A 19182-nucleotide genomic window follows, 5' to 3' on the forward strand; every position below is an offset into this window, starting at 1 on the left:
GTTGATTTTTAATTAATTGAATAGATAATGAAGTAAACTAACCCTAATTTTGATGCCACTATGTATCATTTTAAGTATTCAAATATTAGCCGTTAATTTTACAAATACAGTTACCGTAGTTGTGAGTTGTAACCAACCAACCAACCTGTGTAATTGCCCAAAATTATTTTTGCCATTGATAAAAATTAGTTGTTCATCGTCTCATCTCCAATCAAAACCCAAAAATAAGAGTTAAAAAAAGGCTTCTTCCCCAATATCCTCAAACCAAATTACAACCATGAATGCCAATTCTTTTGCTAAATCCATAACAACTTAAACAAATCAACAATCATTATTGTCCTCTTCATATTCTTATAAAATCCACAGAGATTTTGCACCAAAATATCCCTCACCACTTTTTCTCTTCTTCTTCATTCATCGTCTCCTTCGCTTTGTGCCTGTGTTTCCTGCAATCAATCAATTAAATCAATCAAAAATGGGTTGTGGGAAATCCAAGCACGACGTTGCTTCAGGAAATACTGTCCTCAAGCGCAAGAAATCCAGTGTCAAACGCAATATCAAGGACCAGGAAACTGGGGCACAAACGAAAGAGGACAACAACAGTAATGTTAATAATGTGAATGTAAATTCTGGGGTGGAAGTACAGAAAGATGGTGACAACGTTGTCAAAGAGGTCGTCGGAGGAAAGGTTGATGATGTTGACTCTAATGGGTTGAAAAGCAAAACTGAAAATGCAACTATGCAAGAAGAGACAGTATTACAGAAGAACAATAATGATATTGTTGCAGGTGAGAATGCCAATGTGGGAGAAGAAAAGGTGTTAGGAAAGAGTGAAGAAGTTGTTTCTGGGGGTGAAAAGGTTGAGAAAAATAATGGTGAGAAGGCAAATAAGGGAGAAGAAAAGGTGGTAGACAAGAGAGAGGAAGTTGTTGTTGTTGCTGAGGAGGTTGAGAGCAAAACTGAGAAAACAGACGTGGAAGAAGAAGTTAAGGAAGAAGAGAAAAAGGACAAGGAAGTTGATGTGGCAGAGGGGCTTGTCCCAAAGGAAGTTTCTGAGAAATCCCAAGGTGATGAGGAAGATGATGCGTTGAAGTTGAATGGGAATGATCACAAAGTGAATAATGCTCCTGTTGCGGAAGAGAAAAAGAATGGTGATGGAAATGGTATGTCAATTTTGTAGTCTGCATAATTGTGATGATCAGATTTAAATCTCTTGCATGAGAAAATCATCGGGAAAAAAAGTCAATATAGTTAAAAAGAGAGAATACATTAGATGACAAACTTAGCGGTTTTCTGAATCATCAGATTCTATTTCTGAAACATCCTTAAAGATGTCAGCCATAAGTTGTTGTCTATCAATCTTAATTTGCTCTTGCATGGTCAACAGATGATGTCAGTGTGAAGGAAGAGATTGTGGCCATGGAAGAAAACCCCACGGACGTAATAAATGTTCCAGCCTCTGAAGGTGAACAGAAGGATTTGAAAGCTGAGGAGGTACGTGGTGGGGTTCACAAAAATTGTCCTTTACCCCTTTTAGTAATCTATAGTCCAGTTTGTGAGAAAGAAAATTATATAAGAAATCATGTTATTGCTGCAGGAGAAAAAAGAAATTCATTTGAGCAACGAAGAAGCGAAGGCAGACTGATGAAGAAGCGAAGGCAGACTGAGATTAAGAGCAGATGGAGTTGACATTCATTGACTTGGTTTCTTTCGTTTGTTTTGCGTTGACCCTGCATTGTATTATTATTTCCATTGGTCCAATTTAAATTGTAATGCCCTACAAAAATGTGCAACCATTCAAGTTCTTCCTTTATGTCTTCTACTCTTATGGGGATCTGAAATGCCGTCATAGCTATTAACAAGCATAACACCGTTTAGCAGCAAATGGCAAAGCCATTAACATAGCTTCCATCACACCAACAATTCGCATGGGGAAAAAGAAAGCGATGCTACCAACTAAAGATTTGAAAGAATGATTTTCTCACCCAAAAAAAAAAAAAAGATTTGAAAGAATGAGAATAAACAAGTCAGTACCGTAACATTGCCACCACAATTGTGATATAAATATAATTAGTCATGTGAAAGTGTTCAAACCACATATTATTGCCATCATAACGAGACTTCGCTGCTAATTTGCTCCCCCACACCCCACCCCCTAAACAAAAAAAGGTAAAAATAATTTTCCTTTGCTTTGCCTTTGAATAATAGGACTTCTTCACTCAACTAGAAAATAAATGAACTTTTCCCACATCGTTTTTTTCTTTTAGGCTCATAAATCACTCTCGTGGTTTGGGTAAAATGGTAGTAATTTAATCTGTCCGTATTTTCGCTTGAAAATTTACTTATAAACAACTTTTGAGATAGAGGAGAATTTTATGAACTAAAGAATGCGTGTCTTTATAGTGGATGAAGATACACAAGATTACATAATTATGTACATAAACTCCCTCAAGTCCTAAGCCATCTTCTTTGTGGCTCATGCCTTTTGGGACCCTGCTGAAAGAATAAATCAGAAGAATGATTCCTCCACAATTGATTCATTCAACACTAATCCTCTTTCCCTGATTATCAAACTCAGAACGCAATTCTTGAAGGGGAAAAGCTGGATCTCTAGACAAGAAGATATTTCCATTTGAATCTCTGATGCTGTTGTCCGCAGCTTGAGGACCCATGACAATCCTGCATGTCCCTGGCTGTCCAGAACCCATTTGAATACCATAATATGATAAGTGATCTAGGATGCTACTCCCACTCACTGACCTGCACATGATAATATAAATTTTGAGCAGCTCTTTTCATTGAGAATACCATAATATGATAAGCTCGCAGTTCTTCCCACCCATCATAAGACCAAAATGAAAAGAAAAGCATGCTTTTGTTGGTTTTATATCATCTGTCTGATCCTACGTGGAAGAAAAACTTCTAATCAGAGACGAAACAATTTACCTGCTACAAGATGGATCCTCTCCAGATCCATCACAAATCTTCTCAATTCTGTAAACAAGACTTCCTAATCCAATGTTATGGAGCCACACCTGCAGTCCAAACTAATTTCTCAATTTCATAACCAACTGGAAGATAACTTGCAGTTTGCCCACCAAATACAATGTGGCCCCAAAATACAGATTGAGAAGACATACGAGAGCGCTTGGAGTCACAAGTCAACACCAACTACAAGTACTAACTAAAATATGTCATTACAATTAAACACAACAACGCTGGTTTCAATGTCATATCACTTGCTAACTGTTAGATAAACGCTACTTGGAGCTCTCGGGGTATATTTAGAAAAGTGGAGAAGGGAGGCAAGGCTTAGTTTAAATATTCCCCTTGTCTGGGAGCTTAAGTTGAGAGGAGGAGAATGAAGGACTATTCACCAATCCTACAAGTCTAAAACACCCTACACTTCTCATACTCCAAGTTCCTCCAGTTTGGTGATTTTGGATGAGAAACCAATCATTAGCACTATATTCATTATTTAAGATTATAATACATATCAATAAACCAAATTATTACAATTAATCATTTTAATGAAAGATTAATTTAAAAAGGCATATTATTTAAGCATCCATACAAGGGGAAGGTAAAACACCCCCTTCCCAACACTCGAAAAATGATATTAGGAACAGAAAGGGGATGGATCATGTGATTGCCAGTGTATGCCAGGGCATAGCAGGTTTATATCCTTGGACATGTTTATAGCATAAGAGAGCGCTCATATTAACAGTAATAGGTCGAGATTCTGCAACTATAAGAACACCTTTCCACAAAAAGGTGGGGGCGGGGTTTAAAAAAGAACATGAAAAAGGAATTATTAAAACACAAAGTTGACTTGGGTAGGGGGAGAGAGCATGCCTGCAATGAAAGTCAGATATGATGAATACAGAAAAATCCAGATTATAAGTTATCAATGGGTTGTGTACATGCAAGACGGATTCAAAATATACTACTAAAATTTTTGTGAATTCCCTGGAAACAAATACGGCATCTAACACAGTAGTCAATTATCTCCACAAATGTGCGGCCGCTTACTTTAATTTAAGGATATTATGACAGGATAAATATACAAATCAATGACCCAATCTTTACCTCCCTTGGGAAGTGGTGATACGTCTTCCTGGGGAAATAATAATAGTATGGAGGCAGGTGTGGAACCATATCATGGCCATTGGTGACACGGATTGTATTGGGTACGAGTTCACTATAGTAAGATGCAAAAGCAGCATTGCCAACACGAGGTTGTCCAAATGTCATAACCTGAACGTCCTGGGCATTTTGATTGACCTGTAGACATATGAAGGAAAGCAAATGACTATCCCAAGCCATAGTTTATTCTTTTGCATGATTTATAGACAAATACACGCACACAAAATATTAAAAAATAGTAATTGTTCACTGACTTGTCAGAAACGTTTATTTTTTAAGGGTATATTGTGTTTTGAAGAGTCAGGGCTGTTTATGAAGTACCTCAATGGGCATAACATAAAAATTCAGGACCAGACTTTATATCACATGGATGCGCATTACATGAAAATTCAGGACACGACTTTACATCACGTGAAAAGTTCAAATGTTTAAACAGACCAGCCTGGGTTGATTTTCAAAATTTTGTCCCTAAAAGCAAGAGTTAAATAGACTAAAATCATGAATGAAAGAGAATCAATCTGACAGTTTGATTTCTTTTTGACTAATTTGATTGATTCTATTCCGTGAATACTTATAAGCTTCAATAACTTAGTATATGGAACAAAATTTCTCTCTTCGAATTGAGTTTTACAAGTAACAACTCCACAGGAATTTAAATATCCCTGATCTCAAGCAAAATAAGCTATAAAAACCAGTCAAAAAGAATATGCCAATAAAAACTGCATTGATTGACATTCAAGAATGCCTAGATTGCAATTACCACTAAATCAAGTCCACAAAAGGATGCCATTGCTCCCCCCATTGAATGCCCCGTAACTATAATTTTAGTATCTCCATACACACTTTTTGCTCTTTCTAGAGCTTTTAAAATTGCAGGTCGCAATGTTGTATTGTGGTACGCATAATAGAATCCACGATGTACCTGAAGCAAATGATGACATATCAAAACTGGCATACTCTACTACAGAGCATAAATTAAGATTAAAAACTTAGCAGCGCGCACACACCATTGCATCAGACATGCCAGGATAATCTATATCAAGCTGCTTCCAAAATAGATCTTCAATCCAATTCTGAATGCTGTACACAAAAATATAATGTGTCCATCAACTCAGATTATAAATTAAGTTGCCCCAAAAGTAACGGAAACATTGCAACAGGATCGAACTAACTTGAATGGACACACGCTCTTAATGACAAAATCTTTTATTCCAATAAAAGATAAAATTGCTCTCTGACTCTCTTAAAGGATGAATAAATGAGAACATATGCTTTGTTAACAAGCAAACAAAACATTTTTTCAGCCTCCATACTCATGCATGGTAAAAGCTGTTCATAGGCAACTGATATTGTCAGCTGATAAAAAATTTTCTCTGAACAGCTTGAACAAAAAAAGAAATTCTTTCTCACTCCTAAAATTTCCGCCATCCATGCATAACTTGTCACTGTATCATATCTAAGCACTACAACTCAGTAGGTCAACTTTACAGTGTCTCCAAAAAAATGATGAGCCTATAACACCACAGGGAAAGAAATTTAGTCAGGAATAATATCCACCTGCTTTCCTGTGTTCCTCTGAAAGCAATGATGATGGCAGCAGGATCCTTTGCCATGCCAACAAAACCCTGAATCAGATAATCATAAGTAATTAAGAACAAAGATAGCACATATCCTTTAGAACAAATTTCAAGAGTGAAAAGGGAAATTGAAGAGAACGAACAAATTCTAGAAGTTACAGAAACATGTTAATAGTGATGAGAGTCCACCTGTAAGCAATGTTGAACATCAACAACCAACTCTATAATTTCAAATCCCTGTTCGCATCAAAAGATCTTTGGATCAAGGGATCAAATATAGAATCATTACAACAATTTAAATTAACTTGGATACTAAGTTTAACAAGTAAAGTTCACATTCATAGTGATATTTTCAACACCTTGGTCAAACCATCGCATCTGGAGCACGTCCAAGTAAAAAGTTCTGTTAAATCTGACAAGTATACCTGCAAGAAGGCAACCTACTTCAGTCCTAAAATCTACAGAATTCCTGGACAGTTTGCAGAGTTTGACCGTTGCATGCATAGATTGATTACATCAAGCAAGTAGCAAGTGATGTGACTTAAAATCAAGTTATATGTCAACCAAAGCCCAGGTTAACTTATCATGGCCCCTAGCACAGCCAGGTTTGGCAATCTCTGAATCTAGAAGCGCACGTGAGATAGTCCGTCCGTCATTAAATCATTTAATGGTGCAAAGGACAAAGGCATGCAAGATTAGCAGGATAATGAGGTGTTCTCTGCCTAATCTATTGCTCAAGGTGAACATATAATGTCTACTCGGAACTCACCGCAGAAGCATATTGCACTAATATTGTAGCAAGTGTATGGTTGTAGAGGGAATGTCGATTTACGTGTTTCGCCTTGAGTTCTGCAAATTGAAAAATGAAGTATTGTGGGAAGGAGAACAGGTTCACATATAATTCAAGTGATTATTAACAACTTCCTGAAAGGAAAAAATCACAGGCACTGTGCTCTGCTTCCATCCATAAGTCAATCGATCCTTCAAAAAATTCACGTGAATGATAAAAGACTGATGACAATTTTTGAACTGTTTCGAAATGCACCTAATCTGAGTGGTTCGTAACGTACTCCACGCCCAAAACCTAACCTTTTATGACGGACATTGGACTTTACATTTAAAAATGGATCATTTCGTTACTCGCCCAGAGTCCCCAGGAAAGGGAATCACTGTACTGGGAAGAAATTTAATACAACACCAAGTTAGGTTAATCAAGCACCGCCTACCCAACTAATCTGAATTCCAAACCAAAAGAGTAGAGTTACCCGAACGTATACACTCTAAGTAGATTATCCAAATTACATGACCACTGGGTAAAATTCTCCTTTGAAAAACCCCCATCGCTGATAGGTGGATAAATACTTCATAAGCCAAATAATTGGGGGGGAAAAAACACAGAGCAGAAAGATAGAGAGCATATATTGCAACAATGTTAGCGCACAAGCCCCACTCTTACCTCTCCCGTCCGAAAAGGCTATCAGACATAAACAAGTAGCCAACATTAACCATCTCCTCTTGCCCATGCTCTGTGCAATACGGGGGAGAAATTGATCAGCAACGCAACCAAGTCAATACCGCAATCCAAATGCTTCCGCCAATTATAGTAATTCAACAATCAAACCTACTGCTTATAAATTTAAAGAAAAAAGATGAAAGCAAGAAAAATGAGTGGACATCTCTTTTTTCCCTTTTTAGCGTGATGTACATCTCTAAAATAAACCAACATTAGGGCAAACTAGCTAGCACAGTTCAACCAAAAAAAAAAAAAGTATAAAGCAACGTGGAAAACCAACTCGAACGGTGTAACTGAACTCCGTCGACGATTAGAATCTGCCCGAGCCGTCACGGAAGGTCGTCTATGAGCACCCCGACAAAGGTAGTTAGACGTACGAAATATATAATGCTTCAGGACGAAGGAAAGTCCGTTGGCGACAATTGGGATCAGACCAGTTGGTGGACCTGACCTGAGTGAGAGAGGAAGAAGAAGAAGAAGAAATAACAAAGGACGTCACGTGCCTATCTTCTAATTACCCATAATGCCCTCGGCACTGGACGTTCCGTGGCGTGAAGAACTGTACAACCGGAGCACCGTTCTCCGCCCGCCATGCATCACGGATAAGGGCGATCGAAACACTGAGCCCAGCGTCGTGGAACCTGATAAGTATTAGTTTCAATGTATATAATTTATTAACAGAAAAATTGATGAAACAGTCTTCATTGAAAATTATTACGTTACGAGTATTAACGAAGACGTAAATCATAATAATAATACTATGTGTGTACAAAATTTACCGAATACCAATACTTTTGATATATAAAAATTTATTCGGTCCTCACATTTTTAAAAAAATAATGAAAAACTTTTGTTCACTTATCTCGTTATTTTTTAATAAAAAGCAAAATGATTTATAATTAAGAAAGAGGATAAAGATGTTGACTACACAAGGAGAAGAACAAGTTCCTATGACAAGCCCTAAAAAAAAAAAAAAACGGGGGAAAAAATTTGCTTCAAGTGAAACACATCATGCCACGGAATTTTTTAGGAAAGGAGCCAATTTGCTTAGAAACAAGCTTGTTGACTATGATGAGTTCCAGAAAATTAGAGACAGGAGATATTAGCACAACATATCTAATTTAGTACTGCACGAACACAGTGAGGAATGAACAAAGCAAAACTAACAGATTTCCTTATCCAGATGAATTGGTGTGGAATTTATGAATTAGAAATAATAGATAATGCAATTTAACTGCTTGGAACCCATTCATCTGCTCATTATTTAAGTAATTATTTGCATCAATTTATTTTAAATGATTTTATGCTGTATAAAGGAAACATGCCATAGGAATTTTATCTCCTAAACAGCAAAAATATTTATTTTGAATATTCTCAAACACATTATAAGTTAACAAAATGTTATTTCTTTAATTCTATTTATAGGACAGAAAACGAAGAAATTTGTTAGTCTTACTTATAGGGCAGAAAAAAATTTTTGTTGGTCTTATTTGTAAGAAAGAAAAAATTTTTATACAACTTTTTTCTTTGTTTATTATTATACTGACTTTGTTCTCATGTGTTATGTATATTACTTGTTGAATTTTATGAACACAGCGGATTTTTTTTTGGGCTAGAATGAACACATGGATGAGAATACACAGGGGATGTTTTATGTGGGCAAAAAACACTTTTAAAAAAAATACTTTCACATGAAGTACTCCTCTTATATACTTATTTTATATTATCTTAGATTCTAATTATAAAACCTCATTTATAGTCTATAAATAAGATCTTATAATTAGGATCGAAGGCAATACATTGTAAATCATGTATCATGGATACTTATGAGTATATTGACTATGTATTCTAAAAAGATGTTTAAATGGAATCAAAATCATGATTTTAAAAATAATTTTATAGTATACGAAATAAATATGTAGATGAGTTTATACCGGTTTACTGAGATCCCCAAACACTCTCTAAAGTCTCAACACTAGCACGTCCCCATTGTCACTGTTTGCGAAGGAATGCTTTTTTTTTTTTTTTTGGGTTAAGTGCAAGGGAATGCTTTTGCTGTTACTTTCTTTCTCCCGGAAGGAAGGAGAGCCGTTACTTCCGTTAGCCTGTTCCCGTTAGTCTCCATTTTTCATTTTTAAACGAAGCAGCGTGACCTGACAAATAATTAACTTTGACTAAATGTACGTCTCTAACAAGTAATTTTGACAATTAATTTCGTGCAATAATTTGATTTTTCCTCGATTAAAATGACAATACCAAATTTGAAAGGGCCACGCAAGTCTCAAAACTCAACCCTTACGCTCAAACGGGAATCAAACACAAGCTTCTTTGACCTGATTCTAATAGAAAATTGTTTATATATATACACATATTTATAAACTAAACTTGCTTTCCACAACTCACAAGCACCCATACGTCCGCTAAATCACAAAGCTCATCTAATCTAATTTTTTTATAAGCTCTGATTAACTACTTTACATAAATAAGAATTTAGTTAAAATAGTGTTTTTTGTAAAACTGTATAATGATTATGAATTTGTTTTTAGCAATTTTTTTTTTGGTTACAGAAGAAGGCAAGAAAGCCCAAAACGAAGAAAATTAAATAGGTGGGGATCTAGCTCCCAAACACTCTTCAGCAACTAAACTCCTCAGATGAGAAGGACAAGTAGTCAAAAAGGTGGTTCTGGACAAACCATCCTTTGCAAGAGAATCTGCAACACGGTTTTGCTGTCTAGATATATGTAGGATTTCGACCTCCCACTGGTACTTTAGCATCTTCATAATCTGGATGATCACAAGGCTACAGATGGTCCTGTTCCTCTTTCCACTAATCTCGTCTACCACAATTTTTGAATCAGATTCAAGAATTATTTTCTTAAACCCCATTCCCCAAGCCAAATTAAGACCTTTATACACAGCCCATTCCTCTGATTCAAGCGCACTGCACGTACCAAGAGCTTGTGAGAAGCCGGCAATCCAATTCCCATGATTATCCCTTATCACTCCTCCACAACTTGCTCTGCTAGATGACGCTGACATTGCCCCATCTACATTAACTTTTATCCACTCTGCAGGAGGTGTCTGCCATTTAAGAGAGCTACTAGACATTGGTTGACTCCCCACAGTAGGTTTGTCATGTATCTGTACGTATAACTTCCAAGAATGCAAAATAAATAACGCTGGATTTGCTGGTTTCACAAAATCATCCACATGAATAGCATTATTCCGCCATAGCCATAGTTTCCAGCAACCAACTCCCCATATAAGGTTCCATCCTGAATACGAATGTCTTCCTAGTTCTTTTTTAAGGTTCAAGTTCATCCAGTCTCTCAAAGGTGCAGCAAAGAAAGCATTCTGAAATTTGGGATCCACTAGATGTAACCACATCTGTGTAGCATACTGACAATCACGAAGCACATGTAAGGTATCCTCAACCTCTAAATTACAATATTGACATAGAGGGGAATTGGCAGACCACTTACTTCGCCAAGCATTAGTGGGTAATCTATTATTATAGACTAACCACAAAAAGACTCTTATTCTTTCAACTCCTTGCCATCTCCAAATCAGATTATAAGTAGAGCTATATAAATTAGGAGGATTCCTCTCAATCAAATAATAAGCACTTTTAACAGTAAAGTTACCATGGTTAGTACCATTCCACATCATCACATCATTTCCAGCACTGGGTAAGGGTGGCAGTTTAGCTATTAGACGTTGAATGACTTCACCTAAAACAACTGAACCAAGTCTCGTAAAATCCCATGTCCCATGAGCAACCCACTCTGCTACATTCGAGTCATTCTCCTCCTCTGATAAAGGTCTGATGCATAACTCTTTAATATTCTTGTCTGGAAAGAGCCATTTATCATTGAAGAAGTTGACAAAAATTCCATTTCTGACTTGCCACTGTGTACCTTCCTCAATAAACAATTTTTGCTGACAAACAAATTTCCACAGCTTTGAGTCACCTGGCTGTACCATTAACAAATCAGACTCACTTCTACTCATATACTTATGCTGCAAAACCTCAGCCCATAATCCATGTGAACCCGAGATTAAGTTCCAGCCCAGCTTACATCCAAAGGCACAGTTAACTGAAGAGAGTTTTCTAAATCCAAGGCCACCATATGCTTTAGGTAGAGATAGTTGCTTCCAACCAATAGGGTGCCAACCATGGTTTTCATTGGTATTACCCCAAATAAAATTCCGTTGTAGTCTTTCAACCTCAGTGCAGATACTCTTAGGGATTTGAGCTACTTGCATAGGATACAAAGGCACAGTACTAATTACCGACTTTGCTAGAGTTATCCGGCCTGCCATAGAAAGACTTCTAGCTTTCCAAGCAGCAAGCTTTGATTTAACTCTGTCTAAAATATATTGGAATGTCTCCTTAGTTTTCCTTTTCCTGGATAGAGGGAAGCCAAGGTAGACTCCAATTTCATCAGTAATTTTCATCATAGTCCGACTCTGAATGTTTTCCTTCACCGAATTTTCTACCTTAGGGGAAAAAAAGATAGAAGACTTTTCAGTGCTCACTTTCTCCCCTGAAACCTTACAAAAGAGCTGAAGGCAATTCATCATAGAATTAGCTTGTTCCTCCGTAGCTTCTCCAAATAACAAAAGGTCATCCGCAAACATTAAATGGGACACTGCAGGTCCATTTTTACTAACATAAATGGGCTTCCACCGACCAGCTTTCGCTTCATCACTAATTATATGAGAGAGTCTGTCCATACAAATCACAAACAATAAAGGAGATATAGGATCCCCTTGACGCAAACCACTTGAGGGAGTAAAATATTCAGTAAGATTACCATTACAAGTTGTATTTTACCGAGGAGACACAATTCATAATGAGATGAATGAAATCAGAATCTAGTCCTACATCCTTTAGCACTTGCTGCAAAAAATCCCACCGTAATCAGTCATAAGCCTTTTCAAGATCAATCTTCCATGCCATGAAGCCTCTTCTGCCCTTAGATTTCTTCATAGTGTGCAGGATTTCTTGCCCCACTATTATGTTGTCTTGTATATGGCGCCCTTTAATAAAGCTGGCTTGAAAAGGGGAGATCAATTCATCCATTATACCTTTCAATCTTCCTGTAATCACCTTTGTAATACATTTATAATGCACTGAGCAGAGAGAGATGGGTCTGAAATGAGAGACAAATTCCGGATTATCTCTTTTAGGAATCAGAGTTATCAAAGTTTTATTTGCCTCAGTCATAGACAGACTGCCATTGAAGACACCTTGCACAAACTCACATACATCCTTGCCCACTATATCCCAGTTGGACTGAAAAAATATAGGAGAGAACCCATCTGCACTAGGCGCCTTATAAGGACCCATGGAGAAGATAGCCTGTTTAATTTCCTCATGAGAAGGAACCATTCCTAACTTGCTTAACACTGACATCTCAATCATCGAATAAGAAGACTCCAACTGTAAATCAATAGGATAGCTATCTTCATTCTAGTATAAGGATTTGAAAAAATGCACAACCAGATTTTTAAGCTCTGCCTCATCTTCAACCCATTTACCGTTACTATCCTTTAAGGATAATATTCTATTCCTTCTCCTTCTTAAATTAGTCTTTAGGTGATAATACCGAGTATTCCTATCCCCTTTAGTAACCCAAACCGATCTGGACTTTTGAAACCATTTAATCTCCTCTTCTTTAAGAATAACATCTAATTCTTTCTGCAGTTGAAGTTCCAGCGTAGTTAAAAACAAAGAAAATGGATAAGACGCTGATTTTTGAATTCCATTCAACCTAGCAATAATGGTCTTTTTCTTTTTTTCCACAAGCCCAAAAACCTCTTTATTCCAAGAGATAATAACTTCCTTAAAATCTTCCAGATTACCGTCCAAACCAATATTCCCATTCCAGTTTGACTTCACAAAGTCTGGAAAATTTTCATGGATTTGCCACATAGCCTCAAAACGGAAAGGTTTGGTTACCTTTCTTATATCAGATTGAAAACTCATATGAAGAATAAGAGGATTGTGATCAGAAAATTGGGTACGAGGCAATACCTTTACAAAACAGTCAGGCATCAAGGTTAGGCATAAATGATTACCCAGAGCTCGGTCAAGCCGTTCAAAAAGTCTTAAATTTCCAGCAATCTGTGGGCCTTTCCAAGTGAAACGAGGACCTATAGCTCCCAAATCAGTAAGACCACAGTCAAATATTCTTTCTTGAAACCATTTCATTCTGTTTGTTTTTTCTCTTGTTCCTCCTATGCGTTCAGATGCTGAAAGGATGTCATTGAAATCTCCATAAACTATCCAAGGTTTAGAGATTCCAATAGAAAGATTAAATAATCTTTGCCACAATAATTCTCTGCAGTTTGAATGAGGGAGAGCGTACACAGCTGTTAGAATAAAGGGAGGGCGATTTGCGCAGGAAATATCCAGATGGAAAAATTGCCTCTCTTCTATGAGTACCGAAACTGAAATTTGAGCACTCCTCCAAGCTGCAACTAAACCACCTGATCTTCCTTGACTTGGAATCACGCGAATTTCATCAAACCCCAGAGAAGAGAGAGGTCGGAAACGAGACTCATCACTGCATCTGGTTTCTGAGAGAATTATTAGACTGGGTTTGGGTCCATTAATCACAGCCTTTAAATTTCTAAAGAGACCTTTACCGCAGGCCCCTCTAGTATTCCAATAAAGGATACAATCCATAAAAACTAATACTTTTTTAGGGGACACAGCCCAATCAGAACCCACCAGTGAATTGGGTTTCAAGAACCACGGTATCTTCAGTGTTGGCATACGCTCCACCATCACCCCCTATTGGGCTATCCAAAACCGGCCCAACATCTTCAGGTCCTGGAACGAGCTCCATCATGTTCCGTTCACCCGGGTCGTGAGGCAGAGAAGGACCATTGTTGTGAATTATTGTGTTAAAACATCCAGCATCCTCCTTTGGGCCCATCTCGTTATTGCACTCATGATTGGCACTTGAGCTCTCCTCCCCCATAGGAACCATAACCTCGTCTTCTTTCCCTTTTTTTATTCTCTCTATTTATTCCCTTGTCCTTTTCTCAGTCCGTCTCACCATATTCTGCTCTGGTTGTTGTGGGATATTCCCAACGGCCACTTTACTTATAGCACCCCAAATCTCATCATTTGTCATATTCAACAAATCATCTTTTTTGTCCTTTGCTTTCCGTACCCTCGTAGTGCTCCTCGTTGTGGTTTGCATGGCAGGGATGATGCTCATTTCTTGCTCCTCCCGTACCCTTCCTATTACGCCCTCTTGGTTAGTACCTTCCACATCAGCAAGGAGAGAGAATCGTGAGCCCATCGGATTCTGCCGTGCCGCTTCGCTTTGCTTGTCTCTGCTTTTCCGTTGCCGACGTAATTTCTGCACCACTTTCCATTGTTCTTCCATCAGTTCTCCATAGCCATCGACATTCATTTCCTGCTGATCGTCATCTATATTAACAGGGGCATTCATATCTTTTCCCGGGGCTTCTTTATCATCCTTCTTCAAAGGGCATCCCTCTTGCCGGTGGCCATATACACCACATCTTGTGCAAAGAAGGTGTAAACCTTCATATTCTAAGTAGTAGTTCTCCCCATCAACTGAAAACCCAGACATTAGTTGCTTAGTGAGATCCACCAAGACGCAGATTCGAGCATAGTGCCCTCTAAGTTGGCATGAAGTATTCATATCAATCTTAATAGTTTCCCCTATCCTGTTTCCAATCATTGTCAAAGCTTCTTTGTCATAATATTCCAAGAAAATTCTCGGTAACCTTACCCACACTGCAACTTTATCAATGCTTGCTCTATCAGACCGGAACTTTGGCTCCCATGGCCGAACTGTTAGATAATGATCAAAAATCATCCAAGGACCTCCAGTCAAAGCATTCCAGTAGTCCTCTCTATTCGAAAACTTCACCACATAGTATCCATAACCAATGTTGATTAGTTTGGTCACCCCTCTTTTTGCCCATATACCTTGCAACCTTGACTCCAGTGCCTTGAAACCAATGCTTCTGCCCAGCAGTTTTACAATCACAGCCCTCTTCCAAGCTTTATACAGCCGCTTCTTCATTCTTCCCGAAAAAACGAAAGTAGGAAAGTTCCTTTTGGGATCCTCAATCATATGACACAAAGGCTCATCATTCTCCTGATTCTGTTCCTTATCAGACAAAGAATCATCAGAAATTTCTTCAAAGTCCTCCTCTGTACCGTCTTCTTCATTAGGTTCAACACCCTTCAGCTTATCTGCAAATGAAACAGTTCCTCTGCTACTTCCAGTCTTCTTCTCACCCAGTGCAGGCCAATGCTCCGAGAGTAGATTCCCTCCCTGAGCATTATCCCCATTCTTGATTTTCTTAGAACTTCTCGTTATTAAGTCTTCTTCTTCTCTTGACTGAGGCACAAGCAAGCTTTTCTTGCTAGAGAGAATCAGAGCATTAGTCGCCATAACTTTTTTCTTTTGAACATTGTTATTTTACGACAACATTGTTATTTTGCTAAACGTGTTTTACCTTGAATAAACATCAGTGAATCAAATCAATAAAACTAGCAGCAATCATTAGTATATTAACATAAATAATGGAAGTTTATAATACAATACGCTTTCTCTAAATTATAATTTTTCCAAATTTCATATCCTAGTATAGTAAACGCAAATCGTGTGTGGTTACAGTGTGGACCACAGTTAATTTTGTTGACCAGATTGAGCTGCGTTAACAATAAACTTTATTCAGGTAACATTTTCGCAAGCGCAAAAAAAAAAAAGGGTCGGGTCGGATCTGGGAAAGCGCGCCATCGAGTCCGGTCGATGAGCGGGAAGAGCCTCCTTCGCCCTACTGGCGAGAACTTTTTATTTACATGACTTACTTTAATTATTAATTAGTTATCATTGTCTGTTCTTCCATTTGCTAATTTGAACCTGAAATTATGAAATTTAATAATTTAATGACAATTTATTAGTATTGAATTGGCAAAATTTGATTAGTATAGAAATTTAAATAATAAAATTTTCACAAATAATTTGATTATTACTAATTATTAGTGAGTGATAGGTTGATATTATTCTTGTTAGAGCCGATAATATGGGTTCAACCCGCAGGTTGAACCCGCCAACCCGCCAAAAAATACAGGTTAGGGTTGGCCTTTAACCAACCCGCCACCACACGAAAAATCTGAGCCCGCACCGTTGAAGCCCGAACCCGTGGCGAGTTGGCTCGCGGGTTGGCGGGTTCAACCCGCCTAATTTTTTTTTTTTTACAAATTGCAGCAATTTGTTAATTGTTATTTTGTTTGGCATATACTCCCATTCGTATCCGAGTAGGCGAGTCTGACCGTGGAGGTGTGGACCTGGACCAGTTTGTCGATTTGAAGAAATTGAAGCCCTACTCTGAAGTGTCTGAACGCTCCGTCTCTCACTCTCACAGCGCGGTCTCCTCTCTGTCTCCGGCTCTCCGCGGCTCTGCCTCTCAGTGACTCGGTCTCTCAGTCGGTCAGTCCCCAGATTGACAGATTCTCTAACCCAAAGTCCAAAGACTCCCAGCTCGGCAGCTTCCAAGTCCTGATTTCGGCGGTCGGTGCCATTGCTGCCATTCGCCCATTCCCCCCTCACTCGGTCACTCCCTCAGATTGTCAGACCGTGGAGCATTGAAGTCTATTGAAGATTTGTTGATTTGAAGCCCTACTCTGAACTCTCGGTCTCTCACAGCTCACAGCGTCCTCTCGTCGAGTAGTGTCCGTCGCGGTTGCCTCTCCGTCTCAGCGGCTCTGCCTCTCGGTCTCTCAGTCCTCACTCGCCTCCTTGGTTCCTCACGCCGGCGATCGACGACGACCCCTGCCTCTCATGGAGTCACGGTACGTTGGCTGACCTCACTGGCTCCCTCTGTTTTTTTTTTTGTTGAGTGTGAGCTAATGAGTTAATAGAGCTAATAGTTGTGTTGCTTCAGTGCTGACTTTACTTTTGATATGAGATTCTGAGTAATTGTGATTTTGCTGGTTTGTAAATATGTGGAATTGTTGAACTTGCGTATTTTTCTGAAGGCAAAAAAAAAAAAAAAAACTCTGGCGGGTTGGTGGGTTAGGGTTGGCAGAATACCAACCCGCCAGGGAACGGGCCTTTTGAGCCCGCACCGATCAACCCGTGACCCGCCACGGGCCAACCCGCAACCCGCAGGTTGGCCCGTTTTACCAGCACTAATTCTTGTGTACATAATCCACGTTATGATTTATGAACATTGTGAGTCACACACAAATAATACCTACACCTTTTAAATTCTGTGAAAGTATTTTCCTCAATACCTATATTTTGTAACTTGTAACTTAGACGTTGGCGTTGGCAAAAAAAAAAAAGGTTAGACGTTGGCAAAAAGAGTTGTGAGTTTTTTTTCTTACCAAAAAGGGGCTGCAAGGTAAACACAATAGTATTCTGAATTTTTGAAATATTAATGTAAAAAGTTTAAAAATTTTCTCCATGCTGTAATCTAAGATTTCAAAATTAAAATAATATATAATTTATTATTTTTTTGGATGGAAACCTGCTTTGAAGGGATCAAAGGAAAAGATATTTTTCCCAAGTGGATATTGGGGTGGAACCCAAATTATAATTTTAAAAATAATTTTACTGTATATAGAATAAATATATAATAAGAGTTTTATTTTAATTTATGCAGAGATTACCAAAGGCCCCTCAGTATCACAAATGTTCCCATAATAAATTGTCAATAACAAATTGCTCCAATGTCACTTGAATGAGGTTTTAAATTTCAGCATGATGAATTGATGCTGATATAGTCATGTAAAATAAAAAAAATTATACATGTTTAGATTTTTTTTTAAGTCAAGAGTTTAATAATTTATATAAAAGTCAATTTGAGTTGTTGGTAAAAAGAAAGTTAATTTAAGCCAAAAATTATATTTGAATCCGCATTAGTGTTTAATAAATTTTTTTCCAAAAATCAAATTAAATATAAATTCACATTTTAAAATGTTTAGAATTAAAAAAAAAGTATTCTAAATTAATTTACTTTTATTCCAATTTCAAATTACAAAATGTTACGAGACACTACCCCCAATTTTTAATATAAAAGCTAGTTTGACTTTTAATTTGATCATAAATATAATATCTTAATTCACTTTGTTTTTTATATTTATTCATTTTTCTCAAATAATTCTTATAATAGTTGTACATATTAAATATTTCATCAAATGTCAAAATTAATACACATGATTAGAAAAAGTATTCTGGAGAAGACATCATCTATTTATTATAAATAACTAACTTAACAAATTTTTCTGATATATTCAAATTAATTAACTAGTTTTTATATTAAGGACAATAGGTGGTATAAGAATTAGTTTAATTTTCAATTTGATTCAAAATATAAGACTCTAACTATTTTGTCTTCAATATTTATTCATTTTGTCCTCAAATAACCCTTCTAATAGTTGCCTATATTAAAGATTTACTATAATTCAAACACATAATTAATAAAGATATTTAAAAAATACACCATCTATTTACTATAAATAGTTAGCTTAATTAATTTTTTTAACCTACCTAAATTAGTTAATTATATGTTATATTAATAATCTGAGGCAGTATCATATTAGTCACTTTCTCGAACATTAATTTACACGAGTTCTTTGTGAACATCCACACTTGAGGAGGGAGGTTATAAGCGTCAATACGATGATGGGTTGATAGCATAGGGATATTTTTTAGTTTTGTAATTTTATATTAACTTCTTCTCTTTACGAACTAGATAAAGTTATAAACATTCATATTTGTCCTTTCCGATTAATTCCTTTTTTTTTGACCCGACGATTAATTCCGAACATTGATAATTTCCTCAACAGCCCAGATTCCATGAGAAGCCTCTTGTTTTTGGTACGAAAATTTAAAGAATTCGTTTCTTTTTTCTGCGTTTTAACATTTAAAAAATTTAAAA

The 19182-nt window shown here is 37.2% G+C and overlaps 2 protein-coding genes across 3 annotated transcripts; one reads left to right on the plus strand and one right to left on the minus strand.

Moving 5' to 3' along the window:
* The first annotated feature begins 475 nt into the window (after positions 1-475).
* On the plus strand, positions 476-1645 carry LOC114711351 (uncharacterized). Its single transcript, XM_028895744.1, has 3 exons — positions 476-1163; positions 1388-1494; positions 1598-1645. Exons 1-3 carry the CDS (start codon positions 476-478, stop codon positions 1643-1645), a joined length of 843 nt encoding a protein of 280 aa, XP_028751577.1.
* A 678-nt stretch (positions 1646-2323) lies between these two features.
* LOC114711414 (lipase) lies at positions 2324-7783 on the minus strand. Of its 2 annotated transcripts, none has more exons than XM_028895807.1 (11): positions 7517-7783; positions 7180-7249; positions 6493-6572; positions 6083-6148; positions 5913-5960; positions 5704-5771; positions 5154-5226; positions 4907-5068; positions 4090-4284; positions 2947-3035; positions 2324-2760 (listed from the first exon to the last, which is right to left on the minus strand). In XM_028895807.1, exons 2-11 carry the CDS (start codon positions 7244-7246, stop codon positions 2538-2540), a joined length of 1071 nt encoding a protein of 356 aa, XP_028751640.1. In that variant the 5' UTR covers positions 7247-7249; positions 7517-7783; the 3' UTR covers positions 2324-2537. The 2 variants fall into 2 exon arrangements, with proteins under 2 accessions (XP_028751640.1, XP_028751641.1); XM_028895808.1 differs by having other exon boundaries at positions 7513-7780.
* Between the last annotated feature and the right edge of the window lie 11399 nt (positions 7784-19182).

This window comes from Neltuma alba, unplaced genomic scaffold, assembly GCF_004799145.2.
Source record: "Neltuma alba isolate B1F8T4 unplaced genomic scaffold, ASM479914v2 tig00011289_pilon, whole genome shotgun sequence".
NCBI lineage: Eukaryota > Viridiplantae > Streptophyta > Magnoliopsida > Fabales > Fabaceae > Neltuma > Neltuma alba.

Excerpts from the sequence above, each read along its gene's own strand:
- LOC114711351 (XM_028895744.1), top strand. The coding sequence starts at position 476 with ATGGGTTGTGGGAAATCCAAGCACGACGTTGCTTCAGGAAATACTGTC. Across the intron at positions 1,164-1,387 it reads AAAGAATGGTGATGGAAATG|ATGATGTCAGTGTGAAGGAA; the intron begins GTATGTCAATTT and ends CATGGTCAACAG. Across the intron at positions 1,495-1,597 it reads AGGATTTGAAAGCTGAGGAG|GAGAAAAAAGAAATTCATTT; the intron begins GTACGTGGTGGG and ends TTATTGCTGCAG.
- LOC114711414 (XM_028895807.1), bottom strand. The coding sequence starts at position 7,246 with ATGGGCAAGAGGAGATGGTTAATGTTGGCTACTTGTTTATGTCTGATA. Across the intron at positions 5,772-5,912 it reads ATGTTCAACATTGCTTACAG|GGTTTTGTTGGCATGGCAAA; the intron begins GTGGACTCTCAT and ends TATCTGATTCAG. Across the intron at positions 5,069-5,153 it reads CTGGCATGTCTGATGCAATG|GTACATCGTGGATTCTATTA; the intron begins GTGTGTGCGCGC and ends CATTTGCTTCAG.